The sequence below is a fragment of the Meriones unguiculatus genome, chromosome 5, assembly GCF_030254825.1.
Source record: "Meriones unguiculatus strain TT.TT164.6M chromosome 5, Bangor_MerUng_6.1, whole genome shotgun sequence".
NCBI classification, from domain to species: Eukaryota; Metazoa; Chordata; class Mammalia; order Rodentia; family Muridae; genus Meriones; species Meriones unguiculatus.
Window position 1 is genome coordinate 84,733,114 of NC_083353.1, and position 21,299 is coordinate 84,754,412.

A 21,299-nucleotide genomic window follows, 5' to 3' on the forward strand; every position below is an offset into this window, starting at 1 on the left:
TTCCCTTTCTTCTTGAAGGAAAGTTACGAAGTAATTTCTCTGTGCCTCTGAGAGCTTGGCTCCAGGATTGTTGTGGACGCTCAAGCTGCCTCTGTAAAATCCTGTATCACCCACACAGAGCCTAGGGACAATCTTTCGTGGCCCTTTAGTCATCTCTACGTTAATTACAATAGCTAATACAATGTAAACAATTGTTAGGTCATATTACTACGGAATGATGAGGAGAAAGTCAATGTGTGTTTAAAATAGGTGCAAGGTTTTGTTTTTTGTTTTTTGTTTTTTTCCTGAAGTGTGTATGCACATGCTTGCATGCAAATGTGGCTGTATGTGTGTGTGCAGTGTGTGGGTGGATTTGAGGACACAACTGTGTATGTACACATGGGGTGTTTTTTTCTCGGGAGCTGTCCACCTTGGTTTTTGAGACAGAATCTCTCACTGGCTGGGAGCCTATCAAGTAGGTTAGGCTGGCTGGCTAGCGAGCTCCGGAGGGCCACCTTTCTCTGTCTCTCTAGTGCTGGGATTACAAGTGCATACCACCACATCTGCTTTTTACAGGCATGCTAGGGATTGAACTCAGCTCCTTATGTTTGTGAGGGAAGCACTTTGCCAGCTGAACTATCACTCTAGCCTCCCAAATATTTTGGATACATGGTTAGTTGAACCAACAGAAACTGGATTTTGAAAGCTTAGTGTAGAAGCTTTCGTCATAATTATTGAAATGGTGCTATGGGTACAAAATAGATGAAAATTACTTTTATCTGTTTTGTTACTTTCTTTAAAATGTACCACTAGAATGTTTAAAATCCAAAATGTGAATTAGACTCCATTTTTACTGGATCGTGCTACTTACAAGCAGTGGGAAGGTTAGCAATGTTTGTTTCTGGGAGGTGCAGGGAACAGGTACAGAGGAGAAGGCTTGGTATTAGCTTTTATTTGATTTTCTAAGCATGTAGAATTATTCCAGTGTGATACAGGAGCAGGAAAATGTAGAGATTTCTAGGCTTGACCCCGGCCTACCTGATTACAACACCGAGTAAGATGCTAGACTGAGCAGATGCATTTTGAAAAAGTATCATGGTTGGCTGAGGCTCTAAACCCATATCGCACAGTGCTACCAGGCTGTGAAAAGCTTCTTAGTTCAACAGAGAGCATGAGGTTCCACATAAAACAAGCTGAAGCTCATACATAGCATCTAAGGCACTTGCTAGCTGTGCCTGACCATGGACAAGTGACGTAACTCCTCGGAGAGTCAGTGTTCTTATCTGTGAATTGAGGGTGGTAATTAAACCTAAACCAAAATATGCTTTTTCAAGTGAAAAGTACAATATTCAGTGGACAAATCAACATTCCTACTGATATCTGCCACCTTTATTATAATAAAGGCAACCAGTGAATAACCACATACTCGCTTTGGTCATTGGCCTGAGTGCCTGAAATGCCAGCCCCAACGGATGCTACAAGCAGAATGGCAAAGAAAACCCATCTTCCAGCAGCACACAGATTCAGCTCATGAATCACCTTCTGGTTGGTATACTTACAATTGACATTAACGTTAAAATGTAATGTTGAAGGTTTGGTCCATGGTATAAAACCATTCTGTGGTCAGCTACCACCATCACTTCTACAAACCGTGGATAGGACAGAAAGCGTTTGGTCCTTTTGTGGTTCCTCCTGTCCCTTGTGCCATTTGTCTTGTTGCTATAACCGGAGAACACCTTTGTTGCCAAGCCTCTCTTTAACAGAGCCACATCGTCGGCCAGGCTATTCCTCTTCCTCCGTTTTCGCATTCTGCTTTTGTGCTTGTCTTTACTATGACTATTTTTGAGTTCTGTAACAAATCAGAGGACATTCGTTACACGGCAGTCTACACTTATACTGAAAATTGTACGTGTTTAGAAGTGATGTCTTTAGGTTCTAGGGAGATGGTTCAGTCAGTAAAGTCTTTGCTGTTCAAACACCAGGACCTGACTCTGAAGTCGGGATTCCTAGCATGCACACAGAAAGCCAGGTTGGTTCTGAGAGCTGAAATACCGTGGCTGGGAAGGCAGGATCAGGTGGATCCCTGGAATTCACTAGAAAGCCAGTATAGCTGAATTGGTAAGCTTCAGGTTTAATGAGAGACGCTATCTCAAAAAATAAGATACAGAACTATATGGAAGATACCTAACATTGACCTCTAGCTTCCACAGGTGCATAAACACACATGTGCATGTACAGCTGGATGCACATAGACAGGCAGCCATATGCACATGTGCCCATACAGGAACACATGCATACAGCACACTCACACACACACACAAATAAGTAAATTAATAATAAAATGCCTCTGTAGTCATATGTCCTACAAAATAAACCACAGACTATGAACTGTAAGAGAACCCAAGCCACACTCTCACGGAAATGACTGTATCATCTGGGACTAGTTTCTCTGGAAAGCTTCAACAGATGCCTACCTACTAGTCAAGAAAAATGGCAGCATATGGTTCCTTCCATTGGGTAACAGAAGCCTTGTTAGGATTTAAACAGTTCTTGCCATTGATCCTTATCACGGATATAGAAAAGGCCAATTTTGTAACGAAGCTTAAAGGAAGAAAGTTATATTGCCTTTTAAATGGTTTGTGAAATCCCGTGACAGATGGCAGAGCGAGGTCTAAGAGGTTGCAGGCTAAGAGATGATATAAAAGACATTAGAAAACACTCTATTTCTTTATCAGGTCACCGTCACAAGTGAAAGAGAAGAACAGAATCACCGGCATTTGATGTCTCTGAACTTGCAATTACTTTATTTCAGTGATCAGTGAAGGAAGCAGATTCAGGGTGTGTGGGGGCCAAGAGCTGGGCCTGCGGGTTATGTCCGGGTAGCTTGAGGCATCTCCAGGCCTCCTGGGACACAGTCCTTCTTAAAACTGTGGTCCATGGGGCAGCAGACCTGGAAGAACCTGGAAGCTTGTGGGGAAAGGGACCCTTCCACCCTACCCAGGCCTAGGTATGTACATGTGTGTGTACCCAAGAAAGCCAAGCTTAAACTGTTCTCACAGTGTTCATATCACAAATCACAGAACAAACAGAATACACATAAAAGGGACCACCAAAACACATTTTGAATAAACCCTGAACTATTCCGTTAACTTGCTTATCAGCTCATGAATGTGTATTCATGTTATAATGATGAAGCAGAATTATACAACTAAGTATGCTTCAGCGCCTAAGACTTGAGAAATGACTCCTCTCATCAATGGCAAACAAATACAAACCAGAAGGAATGACTCTCAGTGGTTTCATACTTGAAGGGCCCCCATGCTTGACAATTATAACCACTCGCTTCAAGAATTAAGCAAGCCCAGGATGTGCATTGGACCAAACTAAGCGTTTTTATTATTAAAATAGCGAAAATATTTCAAACAGCCAAGCAGCTCTCGTTCGGTGCAGGTGTAGGTAACGCGACTAACCCAAAGCTTGGGACATGAGAACATGCAGCTTCCTCCCACTCTTATGCAAGTATATTCTCAATATATCAGTGGCATCTGGGCTGGTCTGTCATTCAAGTTTCCTAACACTCGATGACTACAGAACAGATATTAATTAGGCATCTAATATGGGCCAGGCATTGTGCCTTTCTGTATATATCTTAGGTGTATGTATAATCTCCTACACTACTTTCAAACTGACGTCTCTTTCATAGATAAGGAATTAATATTAGGAAGCTGAGCAGCTGGCCAGCGTTACCTAGCTGTGAACACGTATAGAAGGACCGAGGCACCTATCTGACCAGCACCCTAAACTGTGCTCTTGCCATTTGGCAAGATTTTGGTTAATCATTACCAAAGGGAATCTGAACCAGGAACAAGAGAGCAGTGGACATTTTTCAAGACAGTTTTTTTTTTTTTTTACATTAGATAAGTGAGACATGTTAAAACATAAAATTACAAAAAAAAACCCACATAAAATTACTTTACACATTAAAAGAATATTTCATCTAATTTGGGAGGTGTGGGGGAAAGACATATGCACACACATACAGAGAACAGCAGAAAAGCTCATATATAGTTCACCACGATCTATCTGTCCACCCCAGTTTTTGAAACACAGTCTCTGTGCTCACCCAAACGGCAAGACTGGCTGGCCAGTGAGCCCCAGAGATCTGCCTATCTCCGTCTCTCCATTGCTGAGGTCACAAATCTACATCACTACACTCGGGCTTCTGTTTGTTTGTTACGTGGGTTCTAGGGATTGAACTCAGATCCTTGTGCTTCTCGAACAGGCCAGGCTCCTAATGTGAACTTTCCTAATGACCTTTGACCTTTGAGACATTACAAGACACTCTTCTGAACTTTGCTATATCATTTAGAATGACAGATGTCACAAAAGACCACATGTTGTATGATTCTGGTCATATGAAATGCTCAGGACAAGGACACATGTAGAGCTAGAAGGCAAAGGAGCAATTGCTTCAGGCTGGAGATGTAGTGAGGACAAGAAGAGGAAAGAAAGTGACAGCTAAAAAGGACAGTGTTTTAATCTCAAAGTGTGCTAAAAATAGACTATAGTATTTTCACCTCTCTGTAATTATGCCCCAAATGAGTGACTAGTATGGTTGGAGAATTGTGACTCAATAACATTGTTTTCAAAAGACAGTATGTCATAGGGCACCGCCTGTGTTTTGTTTTTTTTTTTTCTATCAGTTTCAGTGTTTCAGGTTTCACACTGGGGTCTCTGATTACTTTAGAGTTATTTTTGTGCACACTGATAGATACAGGTCTAATTTCATTCTTCTACATGTGGACATTCAGTTTTTCCAGAAGCATTTGCTGAAGATGCTGTCTTTTCCCCAGGGGGTATTTTTGGCATCTTTGTCAAATATCAGATGCCTGTAGCTTCATGTACTTATATGCAGGTCTTCTATTCGGCCTCACTGATGTCCGTGTCAGATTTGGCCAGTGCTCTCTTTTTATTACTATAGTTCTGTAAAGTATCTTGAAATTTGCAGTTATAATCTCCCCAGCATTGACTGTTCTTTTTTGCTCAAGATTGCTTTGGCTATCAGGGTTTTGTGGTTCCACTTAAATTTAGATTTTCTTTCTACTTCTGTGAGGAATATTGTAGGGATTTTGATAAAGAGTGGTTTTAATATTTGTAAATGGCTTTTAGTAGAACTGTCATTCTCACAATATTAATTCTGCCAATCCTGGGGCACCGGAGGCCTTTCCATCTCCTAGTATCTTCCTCAGTCTCTTTCTGCACAGACTTAGAGTTTTCATTATAGAGGTCTTTTGCCTCCTTGGTTAGGCTTATTTCTCAATTTCTGAAGCTGTTGCAAGTTGGATTGTTTTCATGATCTCTTTTTCAGTGTGTTTGGTATATAGAAAGCTGCTGATTTTCTAAGTTGATTTTGTATCCTGTCACTTTGCTAAAATTTTAGGAAGGACATTCTGAATAGGATAATGTTTGCCCAGAAATCAAGGCCAGTGATCTACAGACAGGCCCTTATAATGCTAAGAAGGTTCTGTACAGAAAGAGAAAAGGTTGAGTGGAGAAGAAGCCCGAGAGTGGGAGAGTAGCTGTGCCCCCTATGCATCTTATAGACAGCTAATATCCTGTCTATATAAGGAATTCAAACAAACAAACAAAAAAGAGTCAAGAAAACAAACGACCCAATTTAAAAAGTGAGCTAGGAATCTGAGCAGATTGTTTTCAAAAGAAGAAATGACAATGGCTGAGAAATATCTCAAAAAAGTATTTAACATCTCTAACAATTAGAAGACTCCAATGAAAACTACTTGGAGACTTTGTCTTACACCAGTTAGAATGGTTAAGGTCAACAAAAAAACAACAAATGCTGGCAAGGATGTGGGGACAGGAGAAATTCATTGCTTGCAAACTGTCCAGTCACTACGGACATTGGTGTGGACAAGTCTCAAAAAGCTAAGAATAGATCTGCCAAATGGCCCAGCTACATACCACTGGTTGGCATATACCCAAAACACTTTGCATTTCACAGATAATTCCTCAGCCAAGTTCACCGCTACTTTACTCTCAGTAGATGGGAAATCGAAACAGCCTAATGTCCTTCACCTGATGAATAGGTAATCAAAACGTGTAACATATTCAGCTGCAAAGAAAAATGAAATCACAAATTTTGCAGGTAAGTAGAATTAGAAAATATTACACTGAATAAAAGCTGGGCACGGTGGCACACATCTTTAATCTCAGTACTCAGGAGGCAGAGGCAAGCAGATCTCTGACTGAGTTCAAGGCTGGTCTACAGAGCTAGTTCCAGAATAGCCATAAGTACGCAGAGAAACTCTGTCTTGAAAAACAAAAACACATACAAACAAACAAAATAAACAACAATAATGAAAACTGAATGAGGCATTCCAGACCCAGAAAGACAAATACCACAGGTGCTTTTTCTCACACGTGGATCTTAGCTCCATTTTTTTAGACGTAAATATGTGCTTGCAGTAACTGCAGAAACCACATAAATAAAAAATAAAAATAGAAAGGGACATCAGTGAGTGGAGAAGCAGGAAGAGAAGAAGTGAAGTGAATAGCTGCTATAGATGCCATGAAGAGGGAGATGGGAAAAATAAAGCAGGGAGTAAAAGTTACCTGCAAAGTGCATGCTCTCATGCTTAGACATATATGTATGTACTTTAAATGAAGTCACACCTCTTGGGATAACAGTGTTCCCCTAAGAAACATTGAATAACAAGCAACTCCAGTGCCAGACATGGGAAATCTTTTTTCCAATTGTTGGCCAGGGAGTTTATGAGACCACCCTTTTGTTGATTCCCAGAAATTGCCAAAGACTTCACACAGTTACAACACAGATTTGGAGGGATGAAGCTGGAAGTGACCTGGAAGACTCCTGCATGAGGACTAGCTCTCATGGTACCAGGAGGAGCCATGCAAGCTGCCAAGGGAGAAAAACACCAATAGTCCTATCCTGCTTTCATGCCTACAAACAAAGACAAGCTATGTTAAAAGGTGGAATAGTGGCATTTACACCCTGGGAGAAACCAACTGCTTTGTTTGTTGTTGGACTTAAGGCCCTCTCTCAATAAAAAGGAATTCAAGCCTCGTACTAAATGTAGCCCACTACCCAAAACTGGCGAGACCATGAAACCTAGAAGAGAACCTACTACTGTCATGTTTCTAAACCACAGTAATTTCTAACTGCATGTTAAACACTTATCCTTAAACCCACAGATTGGTATAGTTCTAAGACATGACTAAAGAAGCTTCTTTCTGCAGCAATAGAGATCATTACAGAAAGCCCCAAATAGGCAAAAGGCAGAGAGCAACTTATGTTGGAGCCCAGCCCTACACACGACCCCTAATCCTAAGGCTCAGAGAACATGGAGGGAGAGGGGGTTGGAAAGATGTTTGCTCTGACACCGTGTTTGCTATATATGACAAAGAAGGAGCACCCACAAAAATCTCAATAATATGGTTGCCTAAATAAGACCTAAAAAAAAAATATCAACACCAACTGACATGCTGACGTGGCGGGTGGGGGAAGGGAATTTCACAGCCTTCACCTGTAGAAAAACTACAGCAATGGTTCTCCACCTTCCTAATACTATGACCTTTTTATACAATTCCTCATGTTGCAGTGATCCTCAACCATACAATTGTTTCATTGCTACTTCATAACTGTAATTTTGCTACTGTCACGAATCATAATGTAAACTTCTGTGTTCTCCCATGATCTTAGGCAACTATTTGACCTCAAATGGGTCATAAACCACAAGTTGAGAATCACTGAACTACAGGCAATTGATAGTTGCTGAGAGGCAGAGAATCAGTCTTCATAGGCTAGCCAGTCCTAAGAGGTTGGCTCTAAACAAATGTGCGTAACACCCAATGATCTCAGCAGCTTTTGTTTAGAAACATATAGATTTAGCATATGTATTTGTGTGTGTGTGTGTGTGTGTGTGTGTGTGTATGCAGCAATTATAACTAAAGAATAAAGGGTCATGAATTTGAGGAGTGGGAATGAATTGGAAGGAGAAGAAGCAGATTAATATAAATTACAGTATATATTACATTCTCAAAAAATGAAATAAGTTGGCTTTATTTAAAAAGGAAACTCACTAAACCTGTGAAAATTAAACAATGCTTAACATCTACTGTAAATATGTTGTATTAAGTACCCGAAGTTGAGCAATATGTAAAGAAGAGTGTTCATTCAGGTCACAGTTTTGGAGGCTGGAAAGCTAAGGCGGGCAGCCCGTGTGTTTGTCTTCCGGTACAGCCCCCAGGATAACATCACAGAGGAAGCAGATGGGAGAGACCTCACATGGCAAGACGGATGTCAGGATGCAGGATCAAGCTCACATTTAAAACTATAACTTCTTGGGGGAATTAACAAGGGACCCAAGAGCCCCGCCTAGGTTTCTTCTCTGGTGGCATCCCTGGGCCTAGCAAACTGTCCACTAGATCTCACCTGTTAGAGCATTCACGCTACTCTGCCACACTGGGACTGAGACCTGAGCCCACAAACCCACAACCGGACCGTGACACACTATTTTAACCATTAAGGAGAAAAACATTTAGAGTTATCAGATGGGACTTAGGAATGGGAAAACCTGATCCCCAGGACCCACACGCTGGAGGAGAGAACTGACTTTGGAAACTTGTACCCTGACTACACAGGCACACACCAGCCCCTTCCACACACACACACAAACACATACTGGTCCACTCCTCCCACGTGTACACCAGAACTCACTAGTCCATTTCTCCTACATACAAATAAATAAAAACGTTAAACCAAAGTGAAGAAACCAAATCACTTCATTACCAAATGACTGTATTCTCATGTGTGGTACACCTCAGCCTATTACCCACTTCATTTTTTTTTTCTCCTCATGATTTAGAATCTTATCTATTGACTTAATCAGTCTAACTACCTTTTAGCACATTGATCATTTCAGCAAGCTACTTATAATGTAGCATTAGAACCAGGCATGGTGGTGAATGCCTTTAAACCCGGTACTCAGGAGGCAGAGGCAGGAGAATCTGTGAGTTCAAGGCCAGCTTGGACTATATAGTGAGCTCCAGGATAGTCAGTATTATACAGACAGAACAATAATAAATCAACATTTGAATGGCACAAAAAATAGATACTAAGCCTAATGTGCCTACCTGTTCTCTAGTCTGAAAACAGAATTGTAACAACAGAAGTCATTCCTGGCTGAGGAAAACACTCTAAGGATAAAAACTGAACTTTACCTACTCTGCTCTTCAGTGGTCTTTCAGCACAATTGAACCAAGTGCTGTGTTTCAGGAATTTACAGTTGGGCAATACTTTATAAGAATGGAGTATTCCTTAAAGTTTATTCTTGTTGAAAGTATGGTACAAATGGCCATGTATTGGTGCAATCCCCCGACACATAGCTTTGTATTTATTATTACTTTCCAAGTCTGAGAAAATGTAACATTCAGCAATAAGAATCTCATATGTGCAAGTAAACAGATTCTTTGCCAGGCATGGCGGTGCATACCTGTAATGCCAGTACTTCGGAAGTAGAGGCAGGAGGATCTGGAGATTAAAACTGGTTTGGGCTACATGAGACCATGTTTTACAAAAGAAAGTGAAATGAAATGTGTGTGTGTAAGAGAGAGACACAGAGACAGAGAGACACACACACAGAGGGAGGCAGGAAAGGAGAGAGGGAGGGAGGAAGGGAGGGAGAGAGAGAGAAAGAGGTTTTCTGCCAGCAGTTGTCTTTCCTGTGACTATGACACAGGTACTACAGTTCCCAAGGGCAATTATTAATCCTAAGTTAATGCTGACTTTTGCAATCACTTTGGCTTCGACGCCATCAAAAGGAAAGTAACTAAAGCTTCTCTACCACCCAACCACCGGGGCTTTAAGAACTCACACAGTGAGACCAGACTTCACTTGACCTTGGGCACATCCCTGTCTATCACTCCGTTCTCCCACTTATAAACCAAGGGAAAACAGTGTCTGTTTACAGCTCCTTTGGGGGATAATGGGCGTTTATGAACTCAACATGCTAACTCCTGCCTGGTGAGCAGGAAGGAGTAAACAAATCCCGTCACTCGTTTGCTATTTTTAAACCAGTCATAAAATTATGACATGAGCTAGATTTTAAAAGGAGCCATTTAAGGTGGAGTGACTAAGTGCACTTAAAAATAATGTTCTGGCTTGGGATAATGATCTCAGAGATGTTTGTCCTCATGGGCAGGATGGACGCGCAGAACACGCTGCCACAGTTTGTTCCTGACACCAACTGTACCTTACTGTAGAAGGAGAAGAAGAGGGATGCAAGCAGAGGAGCTGAGGGTGGGCTTCCATCTCCCAAATGAGCAGAACAAAATTCCTGCTTCCCTTTCAAGGGTGTTTGAGGATTAAATAACAAAGTGCTTATAAGAAACATTTCTTAAAAATTGGAAGTTTAAAACATCTTCTTGAGCCCCTATTTTGTGCCTAAGTAAGGTTGAAAGGACAAAAGTAGCCACAGAGCAACTTTAAAACCGAGTCCAACCCTTAAAACAATAATATTGTAAACATTTAGAATTGCATTACTATGAAGAAGAAAAAAAACATTTTGCAACTAAAATCTGGTGATATTTGCTCATACATTGGTGAAAACATTTTAAGTAAGTTTTATTTCCTAATGCCAGGAAGTGCAACTAAAGGATCAGGGTTATTTTAGAGAAATACCCCCACCCATACTCACACCCTTGTTACTTAGTGTCTACTCACCAAAGTGTTTCTTCTGCCACCTGGGCTGAGTGGAGACAATCCAAATGTTAATGTTAACAACTGGAGGTTAGTTACTGCTGTGTGTTCTCACAAGCTTATCAAAGTTTAACCAAGTGCTCTTAAGGCACAGAGTGACCTTGTGACTTCATGGTCTTGGTGGGCCGAGGAATCACATGGCAACGACCAAAGGGAGGATTCAAGAACAAAGCCCCAGTCCCTTTCTGAACCACTGAGGCTTGCCCAAGGGAAGGAAGGCTGGCAGCTATCATTAGTGTGACCCATGTAGATACTGGGGTCAGTTCTTGGTTGCCATTCCTGCCCTAACTCAATACTGCTCTCCCTTGGACAATTTCTTGCCTGGAAACCTCAGTTTCCTCATCAGTAAAATAGAGAAAATAATAGTAACTATATAAAGGAAGGAAGAGAAGGCAGATAAGAGAAGATACAGAAGGCATGAACAGGCCTGGGAACTAGACAAACACATAAGGACTATCAGTGAGAAGACCCAGGCTCAGCCAGTGACCTCTAACTGGCTGTGCGGTTAATCTTTACTGCCAACGGGACTGGATTTGGAATCGACAAGGCGATACCATGGGCAACTAAGAGGCTGTTTCAAGAGAAGGCCTGCCCTGTATGCGAGCAGCACCACCCCAGGGACTCATGGACTGGGTTCACAGGCTGAACTAAAAGGAAGAAGACATGTGGTTGCTTGAATCAATCTCGTCTGCTTCCTGACTGTGTATACAACGTGACCATGATAGACAACATCCCTTCAGCTCTGACCAAAACGAAGGCTTCTCTCTGTGATTTGCTTTTGTCGGGTCTTTCGTCTCAGCCAACACTCTCACTTCCTAACTAATCTGGGAGCTGAGGACCCAGCACAGAACGGACCAGCCGTAGCCATCTTAGTTCTAGTCAGAGCTTGGATCTCCACCATGAAGCCTTCAGTTGGAGATGAAGGAGGGCAGGGGAGAAAGTTCTATTGGCATCAGAGGAATAACAAACAAACAAACAGCAACGCAATGTCCACGGATGTTTCCATAGTTCCACATGCTTCTAGAATGCAGGTGGAGAAAAAGTTAAGTGAGGGGCAGGGGTTGTTACACATGCACAAAGCTCTCATTGGTGTGAGTGAAGACCAACATGGTTTAATATTCTTTTAGGGGCCTCAGTGCACTAACTTCAAAAATAATAATGGATCCTGAGAGAGTCTCAGGATTATGTATCCAAGACCAGGTCTTGTAACAAACTATAAGCTGAGTTTTGAAAAGCCAAACCAAACCAAACCAAACCAAACAAACAAACAAACAGAGAAACCAAGAACAAGAACAAAAGCACCGTGCTACCCACTCTCAAGGTGACATATGCCTGTGGCTGGGCACTCGTGGGTGCAAAAGGCAAGGGCACCAGAGGCTTTGGGTGAGAAAATCTATTTTCAGCTGTCTGAACCTTTTATGAATGATGTTTTTGAGAGAGTGGTTTACTTACATCAGTCTCATAAGACACTTCCAAAAGAATTTTAATTATGTTAAACATGTTTAACTGTGTTAAACATGGCATACAATATTCACATTTGCAATTCCTCCACACGTAAGCATTTCGAAAGCACTAAGACGACTTTCACGAAGGACACCTGTTTACGTCTGTTTAAGCACTTTGTGTGTATGAGAGAGAGAGTGAATGAGAAAGAGAGAGAGAGAGAGGTTATAGGATCTTTGCCAGTTTAAGAGAAGGGATGGGGACTAAACGCCCCTGCAAAATACAACAGGACTGCACGCCAGCACTCTCTTCCCAAGGAGAGGAGACCTTGTCCTGGGAGACAGCTCAGAGAATCAGCAATGGCAGCTCCGGGCTGAGATGCTACTGGCTGCTCTGTGTGGGTTTTCTCTCTGCATTAGGAGCTTTGCAGAGATGAACGCCATTATTCCTCACAGAGACCACTTGTGATAGGGACTGTTAACACCAGTGTGTAGACAGAAATTGGAAGGATGCTTGAAATAACTTGAAAAGATGTTTCCAGAACATCTATCTGAAAAACATAGACAACACTTGACAGTACAGGCATAGACAAGAACTTTCTGAAAAGGGTTCCAATAGTCCAGAAAGTAACGCCAAGAACTAACAAATAGAATCACATAAAATTCAAAAGTTTCTGCACAGCAAAGAAGAGCACATAGCAGGGTGAAGCTGACGGTTAACAGAGTGGGAGGAAAATTTCACTAGTCATCCTCCAGACAGGGGTTAACATCTAGAATACACACACACATACACACACAAAAAGGGAAAGCAAGAGAGTAAGAGTGAGAGGGAGAGAGGGAGAAAAGAGGAGAGAAAGAGAGAGGGTGGGGACAGTGTGGGTATATGATATGAAAGTGGAAAGGGACCACCAGAGGGCTGTGGTGGTTTAAATGAGCAGTGTCCTCCGCTCTCTACAGGCTCAGGTTTTTAAACACTTGTTTGCTATCTGGTGGTGCTCATGTACCCTACCACGTACTCACGTACACACAGAAATAAATATTTAAAAGGAAACTCATCTTGATACTATAGTCTACTTAGCATAGCATATCCAGAGTATTACCATTTCAACACGCAGCTCCAGCTACGTCTAAGACTGGTTGGAAACCACCAAGGTCAGACTTCTAGGCAGTTTGCAAAGTAAATGCAGAAGCTCTTGGGATTCAGAAGTTCAGATGTGGGGTCAGCATTCAAGGGGACCGTGTTCCAACACCAGCTTCTCTGCATCTGCTCTGTGACCTTGGACCCACCCCACTTTCTCCTTACCTACAGAATGGAAACCCTTAGCGGCTGCTCCGTTCTGGGGTGGTTGTCAGACTTAAGTGACTTAAGATGCACTGGGCCTCAAAACAGGATCTGGACGTGATGAGAGCTCTAGAGGCAATCGCTATATCCGCCTTTCCATAGCAGAGGGCTGCTGCGAGGCTGCGGGAACCAGGTGGCTCCTGTGCTTGCCTGCTGCCTCACACTTCAGTGCAGCTCGTGGGTGGCCTTGCAATGCCTGTGGGGGAACCAGGTTTCCTTCCCAGAGCAAAGATTAAAGAGCACGTAGGACTGGAGCTCTTTGAAAGCTCGGACCAAGTCCCAGAGAGCATTCCTTCTGAATTCGATTGATACGGGAGCCTCCCAGGGATGCCTCTGTAGAACAGGGCTTGCAACAGAAACTCCTTCCCACCTCAGGCTGCCTGTACCAGTGCACAAGGGAGTTTTGGAAGTGGCTTCCTGTATTTTAACGACAATCAGACCTCTATAGCCATAGGCCACCTCCCCCAAGTATCTGGCCTGGTTCTAAAAGTTCTGTTTTACTATTTCTCTTTTACTTGTGTGTGTGCGTGTGCTAGTGTGTGTGTGTGTCTGTGTGTGTGTGTTGTTTCATTTGTTTGTGTGCATTCATATGTGCACAACTGCACATGTACATATGCTTGCATATGGGTTAAGGGCAGAGAGCAGCATCTCTCTTCTTGAAAACCATCTTGAAGAAGTCTTCTTCAATCTTGTTATCTCACTGAACCTGGAGCTCAGCAATGTGTCCCCATGCCCACATTCTGGGGTCACAGACAGGCTGCTGAGTCTGGCTTTTCAGTGGGAGCACTGGGGGATGCGAGCTCACATACGCACTCTCGCGTGGCAAGCACCCATTGACCAAGCCATCTCTCCAACACTCAGCCCCTATTTTGCTGTTCTGAAGTTATATTTTATATCTATTCAGCTCTTGCTGGGACAGTCCAAGCCCTTCAGTGAACTGCAGGATGAAAAGTTTTCCTCTGTAGGTTTGAAGTGGCTTCTTGACCAGTCTCATAAGTCTATTCTTCTTTGGCCTCGCAACATCCAAACTTCATTTTGCTCATGCTTCTAAAACATCCCCTTTCTGGGCACCACCTACAGGCATCTTGTGTCATACCCCAGAAAGGATACAGGCCTGAGAACTGATGCCTGTGTTGGGGACCTAAAGCAGCCATTCATCCTAGCTCTGAGAACCAGACTTTGATCCTCTCAGCACTCAAAAAAGGAAGTAGAAAAGTTATTTATATTAGAAAAATATGGACAGGGATAAACAAATGAAGTCTTTAGACTCAAAGTGAGTAAAAGCCAAGGCTCTTTCTTGGCTATTGTCAGTCTCAGAGATGGTATTATGAGTTGGATGTAGTTTGAGACTTGGTTACTTAGAAGTATTCAGGTGGGGGAATCTTAGGTGTGTTGGTCATTCAAAAGGGATTATTATTATTATTTTTGTAGGACCTAAGCCAGTTCTCACAAGAGTGACCCTAAGCCCTGAATTGCCCTATAGCTTCTTGTCTAGTGATCTGATCTCTGCCTCCCACTTTCTCTTCTGTCATAATGCTAGTTTCTGTTGGGCCCTCACCACAGGCCTAAGTAGTGGCTTCCCAAATTATAACCTGTTTTCTGTAAATGTTATCAACATGCAGCTATCTCATTATAGTAACAAAAACTAGACTCAAAGAGAAGATATGGATGAGAACAGCCATCAGCAGGGTAGGACAGAATAATTACAAGAGAAAACCAACATAAAAAAAAGATGGGTTTTAGCTAGCATTAAATTATATTGAAGGAGATAGAGTGAATTTGTCTCCATCACTCAATGGGAAGGTGTTTTTGTTGTTGTTGTTGTTGTTTTGGTTTATTTTTGAACTGCTAACACATGACAGTTTTGAAAATTACTTCATTTGTTTCTAACCTGACATGCTGTAATAGAAGAGCATTGTATGTGAGGGTGAACAGTTTGCTCCAGTGAGAGAAAGCACCTACAGAGCATGGAGTGGGAACTTGCAAGAATCATGAAGTCAGAGTTTGTTTTTCCTCCTGCCCAAAGAGCATGTGGTTGGGTGGGGCTTACTTCTACTGCCAAGTCCTCTACCCCTATCTGTCTTATGTCTCCTCTGGCTCCTTTGATCTTCCTATGTGCACACCTGTTCGTAGGTACAGAACAGCATCCTTGCATTTCTTGGGTCCGCAGCCAACATCACCTACAGTCCTAGCACTCAGTACAGTGGCTAAACTCTGAAAACCATACAGCAGGATATCAACCAGATACAAAAACATCAATATACCTATCCTGTTGTAGAATGTGCTTTTGACTAGAAGGTCTTAATAAACCTCTTCTATTCCATTTCCCTCCACCTATGTGTTGACAAGCCCCTGACTTTTGCCTTAGTGGATGTCCACGACAGTGTGAATTCTACAGTGCATTAAGTCCCGGCAGCGAAAGGAAGATGCTTCCCATGAGGCACGTATCTGCAAAGGATGCGAATTTCTCAAGAGACAAGCCTCAGCCCAGGAGACAATAATCACAAAGGCTGCGTCTGATAAGAGACCGATGTGCAGAATATATAACTAACTCTCACACTTCGATAATGAGAAGAAAAGCATTCCCATTTTTAAAAAATTGACAAAATGTATTAACAGTTATTTTACCAAAGATACACAAATGGTGAATCACCTCAAGCACAGGTGCTCACTATCAGTAGTGGTGAGGGAATGCAAATTAAAATTACACAAAGATTCCACTCCATACTACTAGATTTTTAAAATATATATATGATTTTTTTTTAAATACACAAAATGGCCGATCCTTTTAAGGATCCAGAAAACAGACTCTCATGTCCTACTGCAAAATGGCAGAAAGATTAGTAAATTGGTAGCTTCTTACAAATTATATACACATGTATCATATAAGCCAGCCTCTTCAAAGCATTCATACAACTGACATGAAAACTATATTGATGCAAAGATCTGTATTCAAGTGTTTAGAATGACTTCACTTACTATAGAAAAAAGTGTTTACCAATCGTATAATGGATGAACATTAATTGCATCTATAAAATGGAATAGTACTTCGTAGTAAAAAGGATGACTGAATGAGTGAAAGTCTGATAAAGGCAGCAGTGTGGATGAATCTCAAATGCAATGGACTTGATGATCCTTTTTATATACCATTTTGGAAAAAGACAGACTAATATTATAATATCATAATATTTTCCCAAACTGTACCTTAGAATAAAATGGAAAGATAAACACTGGGAAACCCTATAGGAAAATAAAAAGATCTTTAAAAGTCAGAGCAGAAAAAAATTCTAAGCCCATATCAAAATTAACTTGAACCCTTTCTAGACACCAACTGCATTTAAAAATGATCTATTCTAATATCACATGAGAACAGGTAACCAATGAAAAGGAAGACCCGCCCAACATAGCCTTCACTTGGGTCTGTTCTCTGGTAAGATCCATTGGCCCCAGCCCACACCCAGCTCAGCCCCTCCCTACCTCCATTTCTGTAGTACTTTCTATCATTAAGGATTTGAATTTATGCAGAAGGTTCAAGAAGTCATCTGGTCCAAACATTACAAAAAGACACATGAGAAAATTTTACTCGCAAATGATTCACTCAGGCATGACTACAATATTAATTCTGCAACAGTCTGATCATGCTAAAGAACCAAAACCTGGGGGATACAGAGCTGTGAGATTTAAATCCCCATGCCGTGATAAATAGACTTTCATTAAGCTAATGGTCCTCTTCCCTCATAAAAAGAGACCCAGGAGACTCTACAGTGTCTTGCTTTGGAAATAGCCCATCCTGGTTAAGGGCTGAAGGAAGGATCCTCATATTAACTCCCCAAAGCTCCTGTGCCTGTCAGCAGACAGCCTTCTGCCAATTCTCAGGGTCCTTCTACAGGAAGGTGTGAATGCACACCCACTTCCAGTGGCTTCTGGGAGGATGAAGACATTAGCAAGCAGCTGCATTAGCTAACCCCTTAGCAGCAGAGAGCGATTACTGAAGAAGTGCAGTGGGAACTCCCAAGATCCTTTTGAGCAGGAGACAGGAAGTGCCTGAGACCTGCTGCAGTGAGGAAAGTGCACAAGCTCCTGGCTCCCTCCAGATTCAGAAACTTAAAGTGCTCAAAGAAGGGGACAGGAGAGTTTTTCTCACTTGGTGAGAAAAGACATGGCCTCAGGTCCAAGCCTATCTCGTCACTTTACATTTCCATTTTCAAACTAGCTCTTCTGGGTAATCACAGGTGAGGGACCACCCTGAATGTCATAGAAGACAGTGGGAAGAAGTGCTGTGAATTGAGATTGTTTTTATTGGTAGGACAACTTCAAGAAACAACAAGATAAGCAAAAGACACACCAAAAACCAACCAATAAACAAAAACCAGCCCATGGCTAGAGTGATGGCTCAATAGGTAAAGGTCTTACCATGCAGATGTGAGGACACAGATCCCTAATACCCATGGAGATGGTGACTGGGTATGAAAGCCTCTCTGTAATCCAAGTGTTTGGATCCCCAGGGCCAGCTTGTTAGCTAGATTAGATTAACAGAGTCAGTGAGCTCCATGTCTAGCGAGCAATCTCGCCTCCATAAATGGAGTGAGGAGGAACTAAGGAAGACAGCTGACACAAACCTTTGGCTCCTATACACAGGAGCGCCCATGTACACACATGAGTGTGTATACCCGCACACACATGAGCCCACACATGAGCCCACGTAGGTGAGTACACACACGTACATACACATATACATACATACAACAAAAATGCCCAAGCACACTGCCTTTTGTACTTCACTAAATTCCTCCAAAACTATCAAAGGCTCTGTGTGATACCCTCTCTGGGTTGAGGGCTAGCTCCATCTTGAAATTATTATAGTAGGGAACTGACCAGGATGAAACACACACTAGAAGTGGACAGAAAAACAAACAAACAGACAAACAAACGAACAGGTCCAGGTGAAGCAAATCTAAAACTACAATGGCAATCTTAACGTCAGCAATAATGACAACACAAATGCAATTGAAAATGCAACAACCCCACACAATGGGCAGACTTTGTTGAGATCCCAGGCTAGCCAAACAGAAGGGAATTGGGAGACAAGTAAGAACAGCTTAATGTAGGCGCTGTTCAGATAATGGGGAGGAATAATTTTGCTAATTTTGCTCACCACAGAAAATGTGTTTCAGCTATGTAGAAAAATATCCTTAGCTTTCCACATTTGGATACTTAAAGATGGAAAGTCATGCATTTTAGGTTTACTCTAAAACATTCCAGAAAAAAGCAAATTGACAGGAAGTAAATGGCAAAGTCTTGGTCTCTATGAAATGTCGATGGTGTGCTCATTTAGCTATCACCTCTTTTTTATATACATTTGAATGTGTTCCTAATAAAGTTTTGTTTTAAAAAAAACATCAAGGTGGAGCCAGATGTGGTAGCACACAGCTAACCTTAGCACTTTGGAGGCCAGCCTGGGCTAGATAGCAATACCGTGAGAACAAATAAGAGAACATTCATTTCTACATCCAAAGTCCCCATTCTGCTGTCACCTGTGACTTTATCTGAAGTTCCGCAGAATGATCCAAGAGGGCCCCTGCATTAAGAGTTGCTTGTTTTTTATTTCACAGGGTGAGAGATGAAGAGGAAATGGGGCTGCAGGAAATGCACACTAAATGAGAGTCAGGGTGGCTTTGGCCCAAGACACTGATTAGCCCAGCATGGACCACCATTAACCCAGACACTGGCCAGCTGCCTCAGGCTTGCTCACAGAAAAGTCCCCTGGGGGACTCCTGAACACCATCTTTCATTGCTCTAGGGCCCAACTCACAGGGCTGCTAATCTAATCAGTGGACTGAGGCTAAATTATTACTGAGATCCCAGAAGTTAATCTGTAACAAGCGGACACTCCAACAGGGCCAGGCTGGAGTCACAAAGCCGTTGGGTGTCATTAGAGTCTTGGTGAGAAGTTTGAGCACGGAGCTCCTCATAATCAAACCAGACTCTAGGCAGTCGAGTCTGTAATCTGTCCAAGAACTGTAATACAGTTGAATCCACAAAGGAGCAGGCCCAGCAAAGCCTTCTACCTAGCCCAGATCTAAGGCTGGGGGAAATGCTATACTTAAGAGTGCTGTGACCTTGGGAGGCTCGGCTTTATGAGGTCATGTGTTTCAGTTTTCTCACCAACAAAATGGAAGTTGTTCGGAGAATTAAAACATATAATCCAGAGGAGAAGCTCTCAAGGCTCCACCCCCAACAAATGGGGATTTATACTCAGTTAATGGCTGGTGAGGTTGAGAAAGAAACATTTACTTCAGTGGCAGACCCTCTAATAAGGTGTTCATTCTCCTGTAAATCACTTTTCCTTCAATCTCTGTAAGCAACCCTAATAAAACTCACTGGGTCATTACAAGGCAGAATTGGGGGCATGCAAGTAGAAGAGGGACTATTTGAGAAAAGAAAAAGGGATGAGCGGGAAAGGGAGGGGACAACAGAGGTTAGGGGCATAAATATATTACAAGTAAGAAATGAACGTATTATAGGTCATGACAATTCCTGCTATTCATAATTAACATACAGTAATAAAAAAGGAAAGACAAACAAGATCTCATGTAATCGGTGTAAAGACTCAGAACCATGTAAGATGCATGCTTAACACAAGCCATAGGAAACTTGCTTGAAAACTGGACATTAGATGCAAACCAAAAAGAAAGATGCTCTGGAAAAAGATGACTATGATGGTGCCCACCTGTAATCTCAGCCATGAGAGGCTGGGGAACGAGAATCAGAAGCTCAAGGTGAGGCTAGGCTATGGAGGAACAACCTGTCTCACCAAAGTGGGGAGAGAAAAGGAATTTTCTAGAAAGCAGCTTCTATTTGTGTTTTCAGTGAAGTCTAGCCCCTAGTATGAAACTAGACTTGGGGTGGAGCTATAGCCCACTTCCTACCATCAGTGTGACTTTGGAAAGGCGTTCAACTTCTCCAAGTTATGTTTGTTTGTTTTATCCTCAGTGAGCAAATAAGGAGAATACGGCCTTCCCATGATGGTGATGAACACATTGGTATGATAGTATGTGATAATATGAAGTATGTGTCACAATGATTCTCCATGCACAGAAGAGCCCCATATGGTGGCCTGAACTGTGCTTATTCCCCAGCTAATTCCCCTGCCCTCTTGGGAGCCCAATCAAGTAGTTAGGGTACATGCTGACTGCAGTACCCAGTAATCAGTCCAAGAGGCAGCTGAACTGAGCTCACACAGAGACTCAGCTTTGTCCAGCCACGTATGTCCTAAAGACATACAAAGTAGGGCTTTTCCCCGTCTCACTGTGATAAATTCAATTAAAAGTAGCTGGCCAATTCCTAGTCCTAATGGATCAGAATCAGGTGGGTCCAGTGTTTTGACACTGATAGAATGCTGCCATATACAAAGCTTATGCTTAAAAAAATCATGCCGTTTAACACTTCCCCCCCCCATCGACACATACATCTCAGAATGTTCTAGGTAAGTTTTTTTTGTTTTGGGCACTGTATCCTTCAGCTCACATGGCCTGTGGACTGTAGGTTTGCTCTCTGTGAGTTTGATACCAGCCTGGTCTACATAAGCGAGTTCCTAGACAGCCAAGGTTATGTAGATGCCCTTGTCTTAAAACAAACCACCCCAAACTGCTAGGCTCCTGATTCATCAGATAGGGTGAAGAAGTGCTCAGCAGATTGATTGCTGTAGTATTGATGAAGGGAAAGAGTGTAGGTCACATTC

At 42.2% G+C, this 21,299-nt stretch overlaps 1 protein-coding gene across 6 annotated transcripts in view; it reads right to left on the reverse strand.

Moving 5' to 3' along the window:
• The window catches only part of Adamts9 (ADAM metallopeptidase with thrombospondin type 1 motif 9), a 178,326-nt gene that overhangs the window by 148,903 nt on the left and 8,124 nt on the right, over positions 1–21,299 (reverse strand). For all 6 annotated transcript variants that reach the window (XM_060383774.1, XM_060383778.1, XM_060383776.1 and 3 more), the window contains exon 4: positions 1,539–1,828. In XM_060383774.1, coding sequence (XP_060239757.1) covers positions 1,539–1,828 — 290 coding nt within the window. The remainder of the gene's footprint in view (positions 1–1,538; positions 1,829–21,299) is intronic.